Raw genomic sequence first — 21,124 nt, 5'->3', positions numbered from 1 at the left:
TTAACGCAACCATGATGTAACATGCACAATTGCCGCTTTTGTTTGCCGAACTGGAAATTCTTATTTCTGTATCAATCCAGTACAAACAAGAGCAGCTTATTTGTGCGTAACATTTATTTTCCACGTGGTTTTGTTAAATAATTGCAGTGTATCCATTGTGCGAGGATCAATAAGTGTCTACGCAGAACGATCAACTGGAACATTTTGAATAAAAAACGTAAAAAAATAAGGAGAATCAGGAGGCAAAGAGAAGCGTTTTGATAAACAAGACAAAAATTAGAATCCTTGTCCTGGCGGTTTATCCCGTTCGGTTGTACCATGCATGGGCTTCGAACGGCGACGGTTGGAGAATTTGCACCAGCTGTAATGCAGAACACAAGGTCATACGTAAATTAAACTTTCACCAGGTACCGGATCGATCTACTTTTCTCAGGCGCGTGCACTTACATCCGAATAGCCGCTTCCATCAGCGTTCCACGTTAAATAGATGATAAAGACCGCGTGATGATCGCCAAAATCCTTATCGATATCGATACGGACCTGTGTGGCGTTGGTCATGTCGAATTTGTATGTAATGGTCTGATTACCCGGCAAGGGGACCGTTTTGGACTGGCCCAGGACGAAGGGAATTTGCGAATTGAAGTCGGCGCCGCTGGGGAAGAAGACGTACTGCATGTACGTTGACCCGTCCGCCGACAGATTGTAGTACTGCTGCTCACCGCCCGCGACGGCCGCGGCGGGGACACCTGCAGACCGGCAAACAAAGATTTTTATACACATAGTAAATCTTTCGGGTTGCAATTGTGGAAATCGGGTTTTTGGTACATAAAAAATAAAAGTTGTACATTGATATGTTTGTTCCATATTTATATACTGCAAATTTATTCCGAATCTGCACCAAGATAATGCACGACCTATAAATAATAATCATCCTGAAATCAATAAAATCAATAAACTTAACTACATACATATAAATACCAAATCGCGTCTTTTTCTAATGTGTGTAAGTTTAGGATTTAAAGCGGTGTTCTACGTTACGCGAAGCATAAACCGGTTGTATACAGATATATTGTACACACCCGGAAGCTGCTAGTCACATTGGCGTGAATTGTAGATAAATATTACATTACAAGTTATGTGTATTATTGTGTCAGGGCTACATGCGGTATCGACAGACAAACGTACCGTCAACCACTGCAAATTCGCTCATGTTGACCCGACTGGCCAGGTCAATGGTGTAGAATTTATTCAAATAGGGATCGAATGACCATTGCGATGTGCCCTGGCGCGCTGGACGTCCGGAATCACTGGGACCGTAGTAACTGTCGGCCAGAATGCGCACAGAGTGGCTGAACACTGCAGATAATAATAGTTAATAACATTTATAATATTATAATTGTTATTAATTCTATTTTTATCAAACTCCAGTAGCGAACGGACAACACTAATTCGGTAATAAAAACAGAGAACTGAACATGGTTTTAAGTAACGGCGCACCGTGGGTGTGCACATTAACCTAGTACGACTCGTAAAGTTTTTGATTTTTACTGTAAAGAAAATAAATATTAAATTTATTTTTAAAAAAAATTTCTACAAGCTCCCATAGTTTGTCCCAGCCATTCATCAGCGCATCGTTCTTACCAACAGCCAGCAGTACAACGGCGATCTGTCCCAAGCGGTTCATGTTGCAGTGTTGCAGTTCTAAGAAAAACTGTTCTCTCTGTACAGCGTTGAACAAACGAAAAAGCAGAAGATATAGTCTTATTACAACAGCGCAGCCTTTTTATACGGGTGGAGTCTTTCTTTAGAAAAAGATATGTTACGGTGATTATTAATTGTGTAATCCAAATTAATTTAATGCCGAATCAGCGTCTCTCTTTAAAATCGGCAAGTAGTGCATCCTATGATGCAATAATTACAGCGGTTATAAAGCATTACATTTTCATTGTTATTTCACTGCAAAATTCCGTGTCTCGTTAGATAATTATTACATTGTTATTATTCTTACACAAAATTCCGACGGCGGTGTTTCTGCGCTTCGGCAGCGTTCTATATTAGCAATCTGCATATGCAAAGAGAGAGAGATAGCAAAAACAGTTAATTAATCAGACAGATTTAGGCATTTTCCGGGCTCCGTTGATATATGCATAATCGCATGCAATGTTTACCAGTTTATGTTATGTTGATGGTGTAGTGCTGTATGTTCGCTGGTTGCCCGTGAATTTTACACAAATTAACCATTCTTAACTGCACACCAAGAGTGGAGGCTGTAATTTCGGTTTCAGTTAGAAATAATTATTGTTAAATACGTCAATAGTCGCCGCAGTCACTACGTACAGGCACTATATCTGCAGCTGACAAAAATTAGGTGGATATAGTCGTCGGCGCCTGGTTACTTGGGAATTAGTTGTGGATCGTCGAGGAGACGTTAGCGTTTTCCACTTGGCGAAGTCTTACTTCAATATAGTTTTATCAGAGCCACTTTACAGCCGCGTAAAGGGACTTGTAATTAAATGCAGTACATTTGCAAATCTGGAATTCAATTGTTTGGTTGATTCTAATAGTGGGTATTTTTGACCTGCTGTAGATTTTCTTTGTATCACGCCAATATTTCGTAAATTTCGATTTTGCTCTCGCTCATTTGATAATTTGATCAAACGATCGATAGAAGTCGAAAAAAACATTCGCAAGGATACCACATTACGAAAATTTTACGAATAAATTATAAAACTTCCCAAAATCAAAACACTACGAATTTGTTCCTATTACTGTAAAACAGCCATCCGTTATCAGTGGATTTCGTAAACTGCTGCGTAACAGGAATGCATGATAGAACCATACAGAGCTTAATTCTCGTTTCATTCAAATAAGTACACCGCATACCAAAAAACCGCACACGGATGATATTTAAACGTAACCTAATTGCGACAGTCCGTTTGATCCGTGTTTTGATACCCTTAATCGAAATTGAGATTTTTGCAATGAGATAGTAATAGTATCCCTCATTATCTAATCGCATGCAAGTATCCAGTCAGACGCCTAAAGTACGAGGTTCTTCATATTTTATGCGGATAATGTTTAAGCTCAGATCCATACTTCTCTATCTTACCTGTATGTAATGGTACCGGTATTACCGAGCGTTCGGCATTTAGTTTTCCGACTTTTAATTTTTAATGCCCTTAGTTAGCAACCTACAGATATATGATTGTCATCTTTAATTCAGTAAATTTGATTTTGTTGACTGCGTTTTTTGTGGCGGTATCCATTACACTCAAGATGAATAAACATATACAGGTAAGTATTCAGTATCGCCGTGAGCTGTTCGGAAAAACTCTGACCACAAGAACTGCGCGAAGTAAAATGCTATAAACACGCGCTAAATTAAACGCTTGCCTTTAACAAGCTTCAGGAAGGCGATCAAGGACGTCCAAGAACAATGTACGTACACGTACATATATACATCAGGTACAGTACAGTAGTTATTTTTAACGAGCAATAACAACTTAACAGTCACTGAACATGTTTGAGCAATATGTACGGAAGTTGGATTACGGGAAATGGCGAACATTAAAGAACATTATAATGGTAAGAAAGGGTATTATACATTTACATACAGATGCATAAAGTTAAACAGCACAAGAACGTATAATACAGAGCGTATAGAGGTATGAAAAATACACGCATTCACCGTTTACAGCAGCGTCACTAATAGTCCCGTCAGCAGTGCCGCTACCGTCACCGCCACACCGCTGGCTCCAGAGCCGTTATCGGCCAGGTAGTAGTAGTTCTTCAAGGGGAATGAGGCAATGGGTCCCGAGTTGCAGTTGGGTCCGTTGTTGCAGTACTGCACCGTGCCGCTCTGCAGGACCTGGTTGGGTCCGAAAGGGACGTAGAAGGAGCGGCTCTGGTTAAACAGGCCGCCGGCGCTCGTGTCCACCGGCACCAGCTTGCCCGCCTCATCACAGTATACCGTAGAGCCGCCGGAACCGGGAATCAGGCTGCAGGGGACGCCTCCGCAGCCGCGCAGAACGACCGGTACGGCACCAGCCTCCGCCTGTAAATATGTGAGAATGCAATGGATTTCCAAAATATTTCACAAAAATATAAAATGCCGAAAAAGCGATATGTTGCATATTAGTGTTTTGGTTGTTGACACTGCCACAGTTAGTAAAGGTATTTTGACCCCTTTTCCTTCTCATGAGGCGTGCTAGCGTATCTTGCATTTACTGTTTATACAGTTCACGATTTTTTTGCGTAAATGGGAGTACCAAATCTTTTCGCAGTGGTCAAAAAAATAATAAAAGCGGATCAGTGTCATCGTAAATTATTTAAATTTTTTAAAGGTTGACGTACGTAATGTTTCGAAAAGACCGATGTAAAGCCTGGATTTAGCGCGTCAACAGGCGTCTAAACATTTAATCGTAATGAAGATCGCCGTAATTACTACAAAATTCCGTGTCTTGTTATATAATTCCTACCCTAGACTATTTAACATATACACAGCTTTTTTAATACAACGGATTTTAAAAATGTAAGCGTAAATTCCAAGCGGCATTTACGATTAAAGCAAATAATTGTTTTATACGGAATTAGTTTCTAAAAATTTAGTATGAATATTGGAGCGAGACGATCTTTCCATTCTGCAGTTTTAAGCAGCTGATCGTCATCCCACATAAAAGTTGTTCCTTACCTTGACGTATGTAAAGCAGTATCCGGCGTTGCATGCCACCTGTTGCACTTGTCCACCGCCGGCACCTTTCAGACCGCACACTTCCGTAACCTGACTGCGGCACTGGATACAGCTGGTAGGCGGCTGCGCACTGACCGCTGGAAAAATAATTAAAAGACGGTTACAAATTATGCAAGCTGTGAATATTTTCTCACAAAGTGTCGATGCTGGGATAGCACTTCTGGAGTGCCACTCAAGCACGAGTATTATCAGCTTCCGGTCTAACCACGAACAAGAAAAAACAACGTACGGATGTATAGTGAGCTTCGGTTGTAAGTTAAATAAATTTTAAGTATAATCCAACAGTAATGATTTTTTCCGAATGCTAACTAATAAATTTCAAGCATTATAAAGAAATAAAACCTAAGAAATAGACAAGAAAATTTGTGGTACTGATAGTGATACATACACTCAAAACTTACTCGTGATAAAACTTACGCTTTTGCACGAATTAGAGATTCAGCAAAAAAATGTAGAAACAGTAACGGAAATTTCTAGACTAACGACGGGAAAAAATTAATATGGTGAATTTGTGAATAATATGTGAACATCCAATAATTAATTGTTTAGCGCGCTTTATCTTAAAAAAATTCAAATATTCAAAGCGTTAACACCCTTAATCAGTAGATCGCAAGCGATGACTAAAACTCTAACCAAGCGAAAATAACGAACGGAAATAAAATAAGACGTACAAAAATACGTAGTTGATTATTAGTAAATTCCGATTCGTCCGTATGATGCCTAAATTAGAAAATTACAAAATACACTGAAGCTATTAACGTCCGCCATTTTTAAGAGCTGATTTACCGGTCGACGTAGTCGTCGTAGCGGAAACACTGCAGAGTAATACAGCGGAAAATACCAGGCGTAAAAACATTGTGATCATGCGCATTGAATCATCCATGTACAACATATCAATACACCGTCATCGCATTGGCATCAAAAGGTGTTATTATATCGTTGAATTAGTTCAATCAAAGCGATCAAGCCACGATGACTGTATTAAACCAAAACTATTTGAAAACCTGCACAGACACTTGTAATCGAAGATGTTGCGCACCGGAAAAGAAGGTCAGAATGCTCGGAAAACGGTAGCAAAGAAACAAAGCGCTGTTGCATGACATTATTCACACTGGTATTGTGGGCCACGTCTGCCGATGGAGCGTGGATTTCACAAACATACGAGTATAGATTATTGTACTAAACAAATGTACAGAGCGTGTGCAGTACTTAAACTCGGGCTTTGTACCGCTGATTAAGAGCTCGATGCGCAAATACTGTTACACGCGAAAGCCGGCTGGACCAGTTTAAAAGTATGCTGAATCAGTACACTATAAAAGGCAGCTTTTTATCTTCTGTGTAGAAAACTGCTCATGAAGTTGGAAGACTAAGATTTCGAAGGCATAAACAGTTTTTCGGCATTTATACGGAAAACAATCCTATATTATGTTTACGCAGAAGATTACCTCCGGTTTTGCATTTCGGATTTGAACCGGAAAAATTTTTTAAATCCGGAAGAAACGCACCTCCAGAAAATGTAAAAATTTATTCAGCAATTGCGGTAACAAAAAACAAAAATTGTGAGTTGATAGAGTGGGAAGTTTTAAGGAAAATTACTGGTCAAATTTTGCAAACAAAATCGGCAAAATTTTATTATAATAAACACTACGACGGCGGTCCACTTTTGACCATTTATCCGACTCCATTCGAACAGTAAGACGCAGTAATAAAATAATTATTGAAAGCATGCAGCGTACGTAATTGGTACAGATAGTTCATCATTCAAAGGAATACCGCTCAATAAAATTTCTTTGAAAAGATATAATCAAACGCGTGACACCAGCGTTTCGTCGGTGAAACGAACCGTATCACTGGTCGCGCTGTGACAACATCATAAACACCGAATGTTGTTACTTTTTACACGAATCGCCGCTCTATTTTCCGCATCACTGATGACCCCCTTTTTTAGTTAAACCGTCAACATTGCTACGTACTATAACTTAACGTATCTTGTAAATACTGTAACATTGCGAAGTACTGTAAGCGTTCACTGTTAGTTTACCTTGTAGATCTTGCTGTACGAACTGTACGGCGCCATTATTGCAGCGGTCGAAATCACAGTACTGCAGTGTACTGGTGACAAAGTCCCGATTGGGCGGCTGCGAGTTGTAGGTGCGCGATTGGTTGAAGATCCCTTCGGACGCGGCGACCTTCTTCACGCGCAGTACTCCGGCGGCGTCCTTCTCGCAGACGTCGGAGGTGTTGTAGCCGGCGGGCAGGGCATCACATGTCAACTGACCGCAGCCTCGGTACACCATCGGAGCTGTGAAATAAATCAATAAAGAATGTTTAGCAAGTACGCAAAACTTGATAAGTGCTTCCAGGCGGCACTTACACTTGCTGGGGGCAGTCTGCAAAACCAAAATATTCAAATTAGTTTATTATAATTCGTTCTGGCTTTATGTCCATATTCTGTATGCAGATTTCTTTAGATCCAATTTTTCAACACAGTCAAAAAATTTTTCAGCTTAACAACTGTTTATTTATGCGGATCCTTAATAATAAAACGCAGTTGGTTTCCAAAACTGATAATCGAAAACCAAATTTTGGCGCCTTTTAAAAGACTTTCGGCTGCGTTTGTAATGAGTGCAGCACATTTAAATCTGCCGAAAAAAATCAGACTTGAACAAGTTGGTAGACTCAAAACTGACACACCCGTCTCGGCTTTACCGCGAACGCCAAACATAGTAAAGCTCTAAAAACCTACCCGTATGGTCGTTTAAGTGAAACACTATGGTAAGTGAATGGGCGATGGTCGTTTAAGTGAAACGCCCGAAATAACATTTTCCACAAACCGATTTTCTTTTGGATTTTTTCCTCTTCCGATTAAACGGGATGTACCCTTTACAGAGCACTTGAAATTTTTAAAAAAGCTTTAGCCGTTTTCTTGCAAATGAGACGTAACGAAATCAGTGACGAAAGCGCTTTAGCCACGCCACGAGTGCCACTGCACTACGCTCAAATATTTGCAGTCACCGCCATTTATGGGGGGCTGTTAATTCAGTTCAGGTAAATTTATGTTCAATTGAATTTTTTTCTTCGTTTGTTTGAAGTTGGTGTCTTGAAACTGTATTAGTTTTGGCCTCAATAGACATCTTACACCGCGATGGTACAGCCACCCATGAATGGCGGTGACTGCAAATATTTGAGCGTAGTGCAGTGGCACTCGTGGCGTGGCTAAAGCGCTTTCGTCACTGATTTCGTTACGTCTCATTTGCAAGAAAACGGCTAAAGCTTTTTTAAAAATTTCAAGTGCTCTGTAAAGGGTACATCCCGTTTAATCGGAAGAGGAAAAAATCCAAAAGAAAATCGGTTTGTGGAAAATGTTATTTCGGGTGTTTCACTTAAATGACCATCGCCCATTCACTTACCATAGTGTTTCACTTAAACGACCATACGAGTAGGGTCTCTGTGCAAGGGAACGACCAAATACCAATCACCTAGATCGGTCCCATTGTTGCTCGTTACGCAATATCCAGCCAGTTTTAGGGAACCGTCAGTTCGGATTCCCACGCGCTTTGATACGTGGGAACGCATTACCGCCGGTAACAACAGTTCACAATTAAACGAACGTACCTTGACATATGTGTAGCATACTCCCTCAGGACACAGTTGTGTGTTGGCCTCTAGGTAGGACGCCGTCCATCCTCGACTCAGTCCACACGCCAGACCGGCGACGCTTTCACAGGAATAACAGACGGTAGTACCTGTGGCGCCATGTGCTGCAATAATACGATAAGGCGCTCAAGTTCAACAGCTGACCACGCTAGTGCGTTACATGTTACACTGATGCTGGCAGCCACTTTGCCGACCACCCAGCGCCGGGGCTGAGTCAGCACAACACTGTTGTAACTGGCAACTCGTCCGCCTGCCTAATTGGTTGTGCGGAATGTATTGTACGAGTATCTGTAGCCCGCCTAATTTTTTCACAAGTTCCTCGTACGGTTTCCTCTATTTTGGGCAAACTTGTCAATCATCCACTCGTTGCGCTGAATAATCGTGGCCATTGAGTCATTGATTATGAATTGAACATAGCCAATTAAAGGAAAATATTTATTGTCAGCATCATGAATTTGACGAATAAATCAAGACTAAGTCTTATATTTTAAAAAAGAAACTGTCAAAACCGTGAAAAGCCAATTCGATCTCATAAAATCTGAAACGCTAAAGTGCTCCATGTTGTATCTGCTTTTTTTAAACCACGTTGCCATAATCCATATCTCTTTAATAAGAACTAAGAAGTCATCAACTTTCCAGAAAGTTTTTTTCCCAATTGCAACTTGTATAAAAGGCTGAAACCGCCGCATACATTATGAAGCTTACGCGTATTTTAGGCTTAAAACTATTTAAATTTATTTGTGAACTGTCTGCTAAAAACTTTACTACAGATTTTATATAAAAATATGCGAAGTTATTTTACTGTTAGTTGCTTCTATTTTTACAGTATATTCTCCTGGGAAATCAATGCGGTACGGTCAATTCGATACCCTGACGCCAAAATATCTTTGCATGGGGATTATACTGTATCTTTATTAGAGAAATATTCGGTTAATGATGACTTTGCGGAAGTCTACTGTAGCACAGTTTTTCAGCAGCGGTCATCAAGACGGCGCGACCTACATTACTAGGGTCAAACATTTTAGCTTTTAGCACTATTTATCTGAGAATTTTCGATACATTTTATTACCGCATCATGCAATAAACGCAAAACGGTTTTTCCCATGCGTAAGTGTAACGTACGCGTTAACGACCTTACCTGGAATAATTAGCAAAGAACATATTAAAGAAACTGCAGTAAACACCCACTCCATGATTAAGCAGTTAATCCCACACGATAACCAATATTCTCATAAAAAACGGGAAGAAAAATCCAACGAAGATGAAGAAAAAAATTCCGATAAATTATTTTCCGGTTTGACCAGTTGCGTTGAAATGCAGGAATGCCGCCGTGAATCGGAGGCCAAAATGGAATATTTTCTCCTCTTGGTATATACCTAGTACAATAGTACAAGCGCTAGCTAATCCGCGATTACTTAACCAACAAGCGCGCTATACGAGCAACAAGTGTCAAGTTGATGTTTTACCGGCGCGGCACAGTTTGCCAACATAATATTGCAGCGTATTAAATGAGCACATGCGCTGCGGCGTGCAGCTGTTGATGGTTGTCATTGTCGGTGGCATAAAGTGCATTTTTTTATTCGTACGTACAGATATGAGAGATTGTTACCTGGGTATCGAGTATAGTGTACATGCGGCGATATTGTTATGGTCGTACGACGAAAGAATGCGCGGCACGGTGCGGTGTCTGGTTTGACGGGTTTTCAGTTGCATCAGCGTCGCGGCGATATGCGAGGTTTATACGCGGCGGCCACCCGCAATTATGCGTTCTATATAAAGACATTTCTTCGATCAGAGATTCTTGGTTAAGATGCGAAGAATTATGAGACGTGCGCCGCAACGTTCAAGGTTAAGATATTCTGTTAACGGCATTATGGTAATTGACTTAGCGTGAATGCGTGCGATTGTTAAAGATGAATTAGTCAATTAGCGCTTACGATTTTACAATCAATATATTTATTTAAATTTGTTGTTAATATTAATGCTTTACCATAAAGTTAAATAAAAATAAATAAAAATGTTCACAAAATTTTATAAACCTGGCTGTAACAGAACATTAAAAAATTAATTTGACTCGCTTCGTAGAATACATATATACTTCATAGTATGAAGTTCATACAAAAAATGCTCTTCTGTAAAAAATGCACTTCTAGCGGAATATTGTAAATTTTTTTGGCAAATCCGCACAGCTTCGCTATGGGGATTAATTGCGCACCGGCTTAACAGTCTCGTAGTATTATTTCCTGGTTCCGTCCGGAAAAAGTGAAGACTTGCATAAAATCATTTTTTTCCAAGCGAACGTGCAATGGAGACGTTTAATATTTTCAAAGTTACCGCAACCGTTATACGCAAAGTAAAGCAGACTAAAATATCAGTAATTTGCTAAAGGCGCAAGTGAAATTAAAAGCTGCCTTTGATAACTCTATACCTTAATAAAATGTTTAATCACAATTATTGAACAGTATTTTTCTACAGCAGTATTTTACGATAATATCTTGAAATACCGTTGCAAGTCACGAGCATAAGGTGCCTTCAGAAATTTTACAGTTCAGACTTTGCATTTCAAGAGCAATTTTTGATTGTTATGATCAAAAGGCACCAAGCATTTATTCCAGAAATATTATCGTCTTTCTTGTACTGACCCGTCATGTGTGATATTTCCTAAATATTATGTACGGAAATAAAACCTTTCGCCCAGATTTAGGCCGCTGTTTTTCCGTAAAAATGAACCACCATAATCTACACTCTGACATAACTCTACCGACTCTACCACCACATGGACAAATTTTGTGCCATAAAGGTCTGAGGCGTAGAGCTGTTGGATAGATCATTCTTATTAGTGGACGGTTTATAAAAAAGCTAACCATAGTACGTTTTTTTAACGTGTTAAATTCTTTAATTAGTCCAGGCCAGTCCCATTTGAGAAATCGACATGGTTGATGGTAATCATAATAGAAAGGAATTACTGTGCATCTTTGAGGGTAAACTGTCACCGTAAACATATTCCGGCCCACCTCAATATGGTTTTAGTTGTCTGGTTTTCTGAAGCATACATCTAATAAAATCTAAAGACCAATCTACAGACCATTCCAACTGCTCCATTCAGCAGAGTCTGACGTATGAATATGATATTCTGATGTTGTACTGGGAATTTTTGCAGACTGAAACAAATCTCACGAAGATTTTGTTCGATTCACTGATGAAATTGTTCAGCTACTCGCTTAAATAATATTATGTCTGATGTCATCCGGAACAGTTCCCACCACTTTATCTAGCTGGTATGTCCCCAGTCTGCTGTGGACTTTATCGCGCACTTCAATTTGATTGAACTTCCCCGCCGCTGTTCCATGGATATCGTAATGGATCAAGCGGACGGTAGGGTCGGACTTCGTCCCCGGTTCGTCTGCAGGATATGGCCCGTCTCTGGTTACATCCAGTTTGATGTCCTGCACTGTCCCACCCAGCGCCTTTTTCCACTGGGGCTGGACATGATTGTCTAGCGCGCGATTCCGCTGACGTCGGGTCTCCGCCGTGAGGACGACAACATCGTGAATAACGAAGGGACCCTTGAGAAAATAGTCCTTTGGAATGATAGTTTTATTGGATGACCCTGCAAATCGACAGAACCGGACTAAGCACAGCGCTATGGGACCGACAAATCACAGCTTGTGCTTCGTTCTGGTGAGGAAATATTTCCAGAAAGCGCACCGGAAGTTTACAGTACCGCGGTTGTTTACGAAATGGTCTAAGAGCTTCCTGAAAGAAATTTCGGCTCTCAATTTCTTTGAAAACTCCCAGCTCGAAATATTTATATACAGTATAGCGCTTTTAAAAAATGTTTAGTTATAAAGGTTGGGAGAGCCGACCAGATTTCGATAAATCTGCATAGTCAGACACTGCGCTCAGAACAGTAGTTAAAGCAAGGTGTCCTGAATTAACATAAATATTCCTGCTTTTCATACTCCTGCCCTTTTGTAGACACACCAAATATACATTTATCCACCGCAGATGCCGGCTAAGAGCGCGTCTCAGAGATTCGGAAGTATTGCTTCCTATCCACACGAAATGGCTCTTTGCCATGCAGTGCCGTCTGCGTAGATGCCCCTACGTGGTCTAGCAAACAAAGCCTTGTAAAAATGCAAGATTTTCAGCTGTCCGAAAAAATTACATCCGATTTGGCGTTCTTCCACAAAGTCTGTTTTTAACCCAGTACAGATTTGTGTGTCAGAATTGATAGCTAGGCAATTTTAGCGACTTACCTTGCACAACCGCCAATATCGAAATGCTAATTACAGACAGAAGCAAACATCCTGAATGCATGTTAAAACTTGCTAGACCCACGAAGAAGAGTAGATAATACGAGTACAACGGAAGAACAAACTGACTGTTAAAGTTTCGAGAGGTTCGGCTTTTATTACTATTTTGTACGCAATATCTTGTAAAGTCATTTGTTGAACCCTTAACAAGCATCGTTAAAGCATAGGTCAGCGTTCAAATGTGGTTCGGGCTACCGTTTAGTAGAGACAGGAGCTCATTAGCTGGAATGTTACAACGAAACATACAAACTGCTTAGGTAACAATAATGCCGCCGGGGCCGATAACCGGAAAGGCAATTAGTCAACAAAATAACTGTTCTCCCTACAAGTGCTTCCTCCACTGGTGGGCTGCGTTTTGTTGGTTCAAAGAAATCTCCGTCGTGCATATAGGGGGCAAAAGTAAACGTGTTCCACCGTTCCCCTGTACTGCTGCCGTCACCCGGCTGGAGTTTGACGTAGTGGCTGAACATGGCGCTTACGTACCGCGCCAGATTTAACCATATGTATTGCCGTAACGTCACACTCCAGGCGGGTGACAGCAGCAGTACAGGGGAACGGTGGAACGCGTTTACTTTCGCCCCTTGTATATAGCGTTGACGAGAGATTTTGTGCATTAAAGTTTAAACAGGTGTTGTGTATCGTAGGGAAAAGGGGAGACCTTCGGGATCGGGGTCAAAATACGCAAGTGAAACGCTGCGAATCCGTCACTTGCGAACGGTTGTTCAGCTGTGCGAGCAGGTCTGTTCTAATCAGACCTTGAGCGGTGCACTAGTATGCGGATTAGTTGGTTGGAAGAGTTGATTCGGGGTGTCGGTTTAACTCCAGTATACACGCATGACGAACGGTAAGGAGCCGGCTTCCACCTGTATCAGCGATACAGTATAATTGCGCAGCCCAAAATGATTTTAAACAATTTAAGTTATCACATCAGCGCATATCGCTGAAATCGATTAGCTGAACGATGCAGAAGTGCAGATATTTTTGTAAAATTTTAAAGCACGTGACCAAGTGAGCGATTCGCAAAACCACGTTCTGACTACGTATAATGATGAAATTTTACAACTTTTTCTTTGAGTGTCTGAAACAGGATTTTGAAGTGGTACTTCAGCATTAGCGAGTGTCATCAAATTTAATAAGGGATGACAAACGCTCTTGTGATACCTCTGCTCTAAAGATGTTCCTTCATCTAGTTTTACGTTTTCCTGTACCTTGACGTTGTGAAGCAGCATCCCGCGTTGTACGTCACCCAATGCGTTCGTGGATCGACCGAACATTGTAGGCCACATTCTTCCGTAACCTCGCTTAAACACGGGATGCATTATGCAGCTGATTACCTACGGCGTGCTGGCCGCTAAAACGAGTGATACCGATAGATCAAATTTTTATTGCCTTAGCGGAAACAGGGAGAGACTGATGAAATTTGCCGGGATCCGCTTTCGAATTTTTTGGAGCTTCTGGAAGTCCTTCATTCCTTTTAAAATTCCTGCTTCATCATTTTTAAATTGTTATTTCAAATGTTTCAATAAATTCTACTGTATAAATTGATAAATACATAACTGCATGAAAAAAAGAAGATGACCATAACAGAAACATAATGATTAATGACCATAATTGAAAAAAAAACACCACCATAAACAAAAATTTTTGCAGTATAAATGTGAAAATGCCGAAGTGTCACTCGTCGACGCTGTATACGACGGAGGCTTCTTGGAACCACCAAAATGCAGCATCCCGGTTGGAAAAGCACTTAGAAAAAAAATTCGCAATTTATTTAGTGACTACCTGCATTTCAAGGTAATTGACTCGGAATTCTTGTTAAACATCATGAATGCTGCGTAATTAAATCAAATTTATGCGCTCCTGCCCCCAGCTAAGCCCAGACAATATTTAGCGATAGCTGCAGCGGCATATGTTGAACGGTTAACAAAATAGTGATCTTACTGCACATCACTTGCTGCACTGAAAAAAGGCGAGCCCTCCAAAACATATACAGTCAGCTTTTCGTTCCCTAATTTTGTAAATTCTCCAACGTCTGCCTACCCATTTTTCAACATGCAGCCAGAATATCTGATTCTGTCTGTAATTATTATTTCGATTTCGGCGGTTATGCAAGGTAAGTCGCTAAAGCTGCCTATAGCAATCTTAACGCAAAAATTTGATTACAAAAATCTCTCGGTGAAAAGCGCGCAAGGCTACGTTTTCCATGAAAGCGGCCTTCGACGACATTACCGCATACCTGCTCAATAAAATTTTCAGCTGTTGAACAAACACCCTGTGCATATTTATCAGCGTTTGGGTACATCTATGCAAAAAAGTGAATACCTGTGCTGCCTGTATATTTTCCTGATCCTTGTAAACGCAATGTCGCAGCCATAACTGCTTTGATGACCTTGAGTCCATTTTCTGGTGTTCCACAACTAAACGTTTTCAGAGCAGAGAGTATACAATTCGAGTTGAGATTTTCTAGAACCAATTGCGAGCTAAATCTACATCCGCGGTAGGCAACTTCCGGTGTGCTTTTCGGAAAATTTATTTATAGAACGAGGCATCTGAACCGTGACCGTTTCTTGACAGTACAAGTAGCACTGCGCTTAGTCCGGTTTTAGTTTATTTCTAGGGTCTTCCGATAAAGCTAATAGCCCGAACGGCGATTCTCTCACGGGTCCCTTCGTCATTCATGATGTCGTTGTGGTCGCGGCGGAAACCCGGCGTCAAACCAAACGAGTGCTTAATGATAGCGTCGCGCCTCTGTGGAAAGAGGCAGTGGGTGGGAGTATAAAGGACCTCAAACTCGAAGTAACCAAAGACGAGAAATATCCAGACTTACCGGCGTCCAGCTCCGACCTTTCCGTCCGCTTGATCCATTATGATATCAGTGGAACAGCGGCGCTGAAATTCAATCAGGCCGAAGTGCGTGGTAAAGTCCACAACAGATTAGGCCCATACCAGCCGGATAAGATGGTGGGGATAATCCCGGATGAAAGTGGGCATAATTAAACGTGTGGCTTGTCTGATATTTCAATAGCATGTTTCGATCGAGATTGCAACGGTAACATGTCCATAACTGTTTCCAGACTTCTTCTTTCGGTAGTTCTATCGCACGCAGCATTACAATTACGTAGTATAAAACAGAGTCTTTTGGAAATTCCGACAAATATTTGGCTGACTAACTGCTAAATCCAACATGTGATATACAAACGTATAATTTGTTCCCCACCTGGGATAACCACCCGCAATGATATTAGCAAGACAGATTCACTGCCGAGAAGAAGTGATTTGCTGCATAATTCTTGAAAAAGAAACATTCAGCTGAAATTCTTTTATTACCGGGCTTGCTGAAACGCTTTACTGATCTATTCATTACTGTGTTCTCATGTTCTTGAATGCTATAGATATTCGGAAGACCGCAGCTTTAAAAGATATATTGACAAGAACCATAATAGCAATTTTATTATTACTGTGTGGAACCAGTACGGAGACTATTTGTGGCGTGCTTTTCTTGTATTAAGTCGTACAGCGAAAATGCTTCGGATGCGAAGCAAATACGTATTAGGATGTAATTACTTTTACTGTTGTAAAGTAAGTGTAAATACGTATTACAGAACCAGATGCGCCAGCGTAACCACATCGGTACAGCTTTTGTTTTGGGCTCCTTAGAGAAACAATATATACTGTATTTATAATCATCAATACTTGATTCTTACTGAAAGTGCAGGTTTTTTTGTCTGGATGAAAATTGCGTATTTCATGTTTCTGTAAACATGATAAGGAAACGTTGAAGCACTTTGTACCGGATGTAAAGTCTGGGCCGTTACGACTTGAGGTAATTCTCACATTAAACCAAAATTTTTGTTGACCACTCATTTCACGACCTTTCACTCGGTACACAAACTTCTGCATTAATTTTCACTCCGTACTCTTCATTTCGTACGCACTATTTTGTGTACCATTGAAACCGTTCACTCCTATCACTAGCTTTCTGTTTCTCGCTTTTCACGTTCTTCCATGAGCAGAAGAAGGGGAAATTTATATTATTAGTAATATTATGAGGGGCTTAGTAATATTATGATAAGACATTGAACAGCTTGGTGACCAAATATTTTTCCAGCAGTTTCATAACGATTCTCTGCAATAAACCAAGCGCAGGTTTTGCTCAAAGTTTGACCTCAAATTTGGTTAGGCTGCTCACCGTAACGGACCACACTCGGTGAAGTCTCAGCCTGCGAATGAGCATCGTAAAGATCTAAAACGTTCGGACGTCTGAGCGTTTTGAACGGTTACAAAATTTGTAACCTTCCGAAAAACTCGGATTCTACGCCGTTTAAAACCGAAGCGCCCGGATTGTAATATTCATCACTTAGAAGGTGGCACATAACCGAGATGCCTTTTCCAGTTATTTCTGTCAGGTTTATTCTGGGACAGTTCTACTTCTACCGTATAAAGCAGCTGTTCGCGGTCAGTACACTTGTCAAGCAACGGGCATTGCGCACACGCAGCAGCAGCTACGTGAGAGGTTAACGCGTATTTATTGGCTACTGCGTTCACTGATCTGATAAGCACGCGCGCCTTGCCGCATGCCAGCGCGTGAAATTTGTCAGTGCGACGGTTCTTCAGGGTACGTGATTTTAGCCTCGATAATACCAGTCCCTTCTGTATTTTCATCAATTAAAACGTTGTGCTACGTCTTATCTCCGTTGTCTGTGTCTTATTAACGACGTATAGCAACGATAGAAATCGCAATGCAGTTGTACTGGGAGATGTACCAGTGGAATGCGGTGGATGTAAAGGTTGATGGCGTGCTGCAGCACGGCTTCGTCGTCGGCCTGCACAAAGACCCAAGGATGCCTCCGCGTTTGATTGTCGATTTTGGATGTCCTGGGCAGCAGTCGGTGCTAGTGGATCACGGGAAGGCCTTTGACTGCTCTACTTATCCACGGTACACTGTGTACAGAGTTCGCGAAGGAGAAAACGTGGAGGTGCTGTTGCGTGACCATCCAAATCGTCCCCGGAAATGGTATCCCGGAAAAGTCCTCGTTCGCATGTTTGCGAACCAAAACTTGCAGGATTTCATTATGGTAGAGGTAGCGAGAGCCGGATATCGCTCTGCTGAATTGGTTTTTCGGGAGCAGGTCCGCTTGCCGTCCTCAGAGGAAGATCTTCGGCAGAGGATGGTACAACCTGGTGAATTCGTGATGCAGACGTGCAGGGTGCCAGACGGCTACTGGACTGAATGGACTCGGAAGCCGGCTGAGGGGGCGTCTTTGCTCGGCCAAGTGGAGAATAGCTTCGGTGTGCGATTCTTTAATATTCTCAGCCAGTCGATGCACAGCGTTCGGCGAACTCAGAAGCCGCATGTGACGGACGAAGATGTGGTAAGTTGCTCTGACTTTAATACTCTTACCGCAGTAATTAAATGCAGTTACAGTACCTTTACTGTCTTTTACCATCTGCGAAAAGTCAAAAATCCCAAAAACAGCTTCCCGACGCTATCAGCTATAAAGAAATTCGTTTCTGTTGATATAGGCGCAAGAGTTTAAGAGAGTAAGACGCCAGAGGCGTCGATTCCGTAAATGGCGCGGGACTAAAACTTCCGTTGATGTAAAGGAGATGTTAAACGGCATGCAGTGCAGCGAGCGTTTTAGTTTGGCGCTGTCATTGAACGTGCTGAGAGAGGTCTTCCATTCACTTGATACCGTCGATCGACAGCGCTGCCGACGCACCAGTCAGTTGTGGGAAGCCATTCTCTCTTCGGCAGAGATGTCAAAAGATGTTCTGGTTTCACGCGAGGACTGTGGTTTTTCCCGTGTTAGAGGATGGGACTGGCCTTCGGAATGCGACTACGCGGTCTACGCCTGTATCTTTAAATACGTCACTCCAGCCACGCGTACAGTCTGCATTCGCCCTGGGGAAGTGGACGGCTGGATGGGTCACGAAGATTTTGCCAGAGCTTACGAAGCCGTAGAACTGATTAAGCAAGTTTTGGATACCGCTGAAGTTCGCGTCGATCGTTTGGTGGAGCGCCAACGGTCACTGACGATCCAGTTTGATCAATTTAACTTGCAAGCTTTTTTTGCTGAAATGGTCGCGCAAATTTCCCGACTGGCGTCCTGCTGCGATCGTTTATTCTGGGAAGATTATACGCTGCAGTGTGAAGACCGCAGAAGTGGGGTCTTGATGAAATTCCGAATTCCATTCGCTGTTTTTGCCCCGGCAAATATCGACGAAGCGCAAATTTGGGACGTGTTTGAGAAGCATTTGTGTGCAGGGACGTGTTTGTGTGACGGTTGGATATTAAGCGATGCTCAGCACATTGCACGCCGCTTAGCCAATCTGACGAATACCCGTGCCAGAGCCAAGGGAGTGAAGAAGGTGTGTACTTGTGTAGAGCAATGTGTTGACAATTTTCCGTTCGTTCTTTTTTGGGTTGCAGTTAATCTGTTATCGCAGTTCATAATATTTTGCTCCCTGCTTCACGGCATGATGAATTAAGTCCCGACGTTTGAGCAGTCGTGCAACGATATGCCCATGGGCCATGGCGCACGTAACTGCCTTCGAAAGTGTATGAGTGCTTGTTAAAAATTGATAGGGACGACAGAGAGAGAATTATCTTCATTCGAATCGTTTTCCGTTGAATTTCACTTGATCCCAAAACTAAAGATACAGGTTTGTAGAGAATTTTATTCTCTACTTTAAGATTCTAATGAACTGTTAAGAAACCTATGGAAACCTTCAGATTGGAGCGAAAAGCAGGAAAGTCAGCTAGTATTCCTCATACAGTTTCATAACTAGTCAATCAGTGGTGGTTGGGTAAACGTCTATCAATGTGGCCCGCACGCACGGGTATTGCTGATGTGGTCTCCGGCCATCAACACCTGCCTAGCTACGAAACTGTATGAGGCATATCATTTAACTTTCGTGCTTTTCGCTTTGCTCTGAACGTTTCCATAGGTTCCTCAACAGTTTATTAGAATCATTAAATAGAGAAAAGAATTCTCTACAAACCTGTGTCTTTAGTTTTAATATCAATTTGAAATTAAAGGGAAAACGATTCGATTCGAATGAAGATAATTTTCTCTCTTCCGTCCCTATCAATTTTAGCAAGCACTCATACACTTTCAGACAACAGGGCGTGCAATGCGCACGTGCAAGCTCAAACGTCGGGACTTAATTGCAGATACGAATAATTTACAGATTCTGGAGAATTTTCAAGCCTGTGATCCGCGACCGTCCGCGCATTATCGGGGACATAAGTGGACATTATATAATGTGGCGGCAGCGGACCTTAGCAAGATGAATAAATTTTGCTTGCACACGTTGTGGCGCTACATCTGGAAGTGGGAAGGCCCTTCTGCGGATGAAGAATCCAGCGACAGCTCCGAAGACGATTAACAAGCAATCGCGTTCTGTGGACGACTGACCAGACCACGACTGACGACTGACTAATTTGTTTCTGGTTACTATTATAAGATACAGATACAGCGACGGTGCTGTTTCATGGTAGCTTTTTTTGTAAATGATATGTACTACGGTACTACTATGCGTTTATTCTGATTTGGCGTTACGGAAATCGAATATTATGCTTGCCTTACGTTTACTCTCTTCGGAGGTGGTCTCGTATTCGGATTACGCACGCTTCTGTTTGGTCTAGCCTGGTGCGCACTGTTGACTGTATGAGCTCAGATTTACTCCTTCGCAACCAGTGTCAAATGTCAATCACCGAACTGCAGTTAGACGTTAGTCACCGAACAATGGTTTTGCAGAAACTATTCATAATACTACTTCATGATACTGTAGAGTTTAGACTTTAGAGTGTAGCACATACTTCATGATACTGTAGAGTTTAGTGTAGTACTGTAGTATTCCTTCAAACGTTTAAGAAGAAGTAACTCGGTTTAACGCTTACAAGTCTGTTATCATAGATGCCGTCTACAGTTCTCCAGAGATGCCGTCTACAGTTCTCCATCCGATTCGAAAACAACCCACAACATGTTATGCGTTGGTCTCGGCTCAATATGTTGTGGGCTTCGCTACATATGTCGGCTAGGTTGACCGGAACCGTTGCCGTTTCACTGACATCGTAGCGGAGGAAGAGGAGCTAGCTCTCGCTTGGCGCCTCCGGTAAGTAAGTCTTCATACGCCACAGTCAAGGTTTTTATTCATCGCCCGACCGAACGCCAGCATCCGTTGGGGCTGGACTTGGTTGTCCAGCAGGCGATTATAGTGGCTGTGGGTTTCGGCGGATTGCTTACGACTGTATACAGCACGAACGGCCTACTAATGAGATCGGTTGTCGGACTGGGAAAATTTCTGGATAAACGAAGGCAAGATGAAGGGTAAAATTACGCTTGCCAAATGTATTTTTTGAGCGTTTAGGCCTTCCAGACAACGCATCAGATAGTGG

General features: G+C 41.8%; 5 protein-coding genes across 6 annotated transcripts; 2 read left to right on the top strand and 3 right to left on the bottom strand.

Moving 5' to 3' along the window:
- Nucleotides 1–12: 12 nt before the first annotated feature.
- Nucleotides 13–1,734, bottom strand: LOC129592556 (uncharacterized). Its single transcript, XM_055488623.1, has 4 exons — nucleotides 1,642–1,734; nucleotides 1,186–1,356; nucleotides 448–746; nucleotides 13–361 (listed from the first exon to the last, which is right to left on the bottom strand). The coding sequence occupies exons 1-4, from the start codon at nucleotides 1,682–1,684 to the stop codon at nucleotides 299–301; spliced, it is 576 nt and encodes a 191-aa protein (XP_055344598.1). The 5' UTR covers nucleotides 1,685–1,734; the 3' UTR covers nucleotides 13–298.
- Nucleotides 1,735–3,401: 1,667 nt separating this feature from the next.
- LOC129592510 (uncharacterized) lies at nucleotides 3,402–9,915 on the bottom strand. Its single transcript, XM_055488565.1, has 6 exons — nucleotides 9,546–9,915; nucleotides 8,366–8,511; nucleotides 7,125–7,140; nucleotides 6,792–7,052; nucleotides 4,691–4,827; nucleotides 3,402–4,054 (listed from the first exon to the last, which is right to left on the bottom strand). The coding sequence occupies exons 1-6, from the start codon at nucleotides 9,598–9,600 to the stop codon at nucleotides 3,692–3,694; spliced, it is 978 nt and encodes a 325-aa protein (XP_055344540.1). The 5' UTR covers nucleotides 9,601–9,915; the 3' UTR covers nucleotides 3,402–3,691.
- Nucleotides 9,916–11,447: 1,532 nt separating this feature from the next.
- On the bottom strand, nucleotides 11,448–13,034 carry LOC129592562 (uncharacterized). The gene is made up of 2 exons (XM_055488629.1): nucleotides 12,667–13,034; nucleotides 11,448–12,017 (listed from the first exon to the last, which is right to left on the bottom strand). Exons 1-2 carry the CDS (start codon nucleotides 12,875–12,877, stop codon nucleotides 11,629–11,631), a joined length of 600 nt encoding a protein of 199 aa, XP_055344604.1. The 5' UTR covers nucleotides 12,878–13,034; the 3' UTR covers nucleotides 11,448–11,628.
- Nucleotides 13,035–14,653: 1,619 nt separating this feature from the next.
- LOC129592547 (uncharacterized) lies at nucleotides 14,654–16,142 on the top strand. 2 transcript variants are annotated; one of them, XM_055488610.1, is made up of 2 exons: nucleotides 14,654–14,836; nucleotides 15,356–16,142. In XM_055488610.1, the coding sequence occupies exons 1-2, from the start codon at nucleotides 14,776–14,778 to the stop codon at nucleotides 15,718–15,720; spliced, it is 426 nt and encodes a 141-aa protein (XP_055344585.1). In that variant the 5' UTR covers nucleotides 14,654–14,775; the 3' UTR covers nucleotides 15,721–16,142. The 2 variants fall into 2 exon arrangements, with proteins under 2 accessions (XP_055344585.1, XP_055344584.1); XM_055488609.1 differs by having other exon boundaries at nucleotides 15,341–16,136.
- A 1,236-nt stretch (nucleotides 16,143–17,378) lies between these two features.
- On the top strand, nucleotides 17,379–20,112 carry LOC129592528 (uncharacterized). Its single transcript, XM_055488586.1, has 3 exons — nucleotides 17,379–18,095; nucleotides 18,247–19,092; nucleotides 19,915–20,112. Exons 1-3 carry the CDS (start codon nucleotides 17,463–17,465, stop codon nucleotides 20,110–20,112), a joined length of 1,677 nt encoding a protein of 558 aa, XP_055344561.1. The 5' UTR covers nucleotides 17,379–17,462.
- Nucleotides 20,113–21,124: the final 1,012 nt, after the last annotated feature.

The sequence above is a fragment of the Paramacrobiotus metropolitanus genome, unplaced genomic scaffold, assembly GCF_019649055.1.
Source record: "Paramacrobiotus metropolitanus isolate TYO unplaced genomic scaffold, Prichtersi_v1.0 Parri_scaffold0000053, whole genome shotgun sequence".
NCBI classification, from domain to species: domain Eukaryota; kingdom Metazoa; phylum Tardigrada; class Eutardigrada; order Parachela; family Macrobiotidae; genus Paramacrobiotus; species Paramacrobiotus metropolitanus.
This window is presented reverse-complemented; position numbering and strand designations above follow the sequence as displayed.

Bases quoted from the DNA above. Each gene is read 5' to 3' on its own strand.
- LOC129592510 (XM_055488565.1), bottom strand. From the start codon at position 9,600: ATGGAGTGGGTGTTTACTGCAGTTTCTTTAATATGTTCTTTGCTAATT. The intron at 4,828-6,791 runs GTAAACTAACAG...TTATTTTTCCAG, and splicing joins CGTACAGCAAGATCTACAAG to CGGTCAGTGCGCAGCCGCCT. The intron at 4,055-4,690 runs GTAAGGAACAAC...ACATATTTACAG, and splicing joins ACTGCTTTACATACGTCAAG to GCGGAGGCTGGTGCCGTACC.
- LOC129592556 (XM_055488623.1), bottom strand. From the start codon at position 1,684: ATGAACCGCTTGGGACAGATCGCCGTTGTACTGCTGGCTGTTG. The intron at 1,357-1,641 runs GTAAGAACGATG...TATTATCTGCAG, and splicing joins CGTTGTACTGCTGGCTGTTG to TGTTCAGCCACTCTGTGCGC. The intron at 362-447 runs GTAAGTGCACGC...TCTGCATTACAG, and splicing joins ATGGAAGCGGCTATTCGGAT to CTGGTGCAAATTCTCCAACC.
- LOC129592528 (XM_055488586.1), top strand. From the start codon at position 17,463: ATGCAGTTGTACTGGGAGATGTACCAGTGGAATGCGGTGGATGTAAAG. The intron at 18,096-18,246 runs GTAAGTTGCTCT...CTGTTGATATAG, and splicing joins ATGTGACGGACGAAGATGTG to GCGCAAGAGTTTAAGAGAGT. The intron at 19,093-19,914 runs GTGTGTACTTGT...AATAATTTACAG, and splicing joins GAGCCAAGGGAGTGAAGAAG to ATTCTGGAGAATTTTCAAGC.
- LOC129592562 (XM_055488629.1), bottom strand. From the start codon at position 12,877: ATGCTTGTTAAGGGTTCAACAAATGACTTTACAAGATATTGCGTACAA. The intron at 12,018-12,666 runs GTAAGTCGCTAA...GTCGATTTGCAG, and splicing joins GATATTGGCGGTTGTGCAAG to GGTCATCCAATAAAACTATC.
- LOC129592547 (XM_055488609.1), top strand. From the start codon at position 14,776: ATGCAGCCAGAATATCTGATTCTGTCTGTAATTATTATTTCGATTTCG. The intron at 14,837-15,340 runs GTAAGTCGCTAA...GTTTATTTCTAG, and splicing joins GATTTCGGCGGTTATGCAAG to GGTCTTCCGATAAAGCTAAT.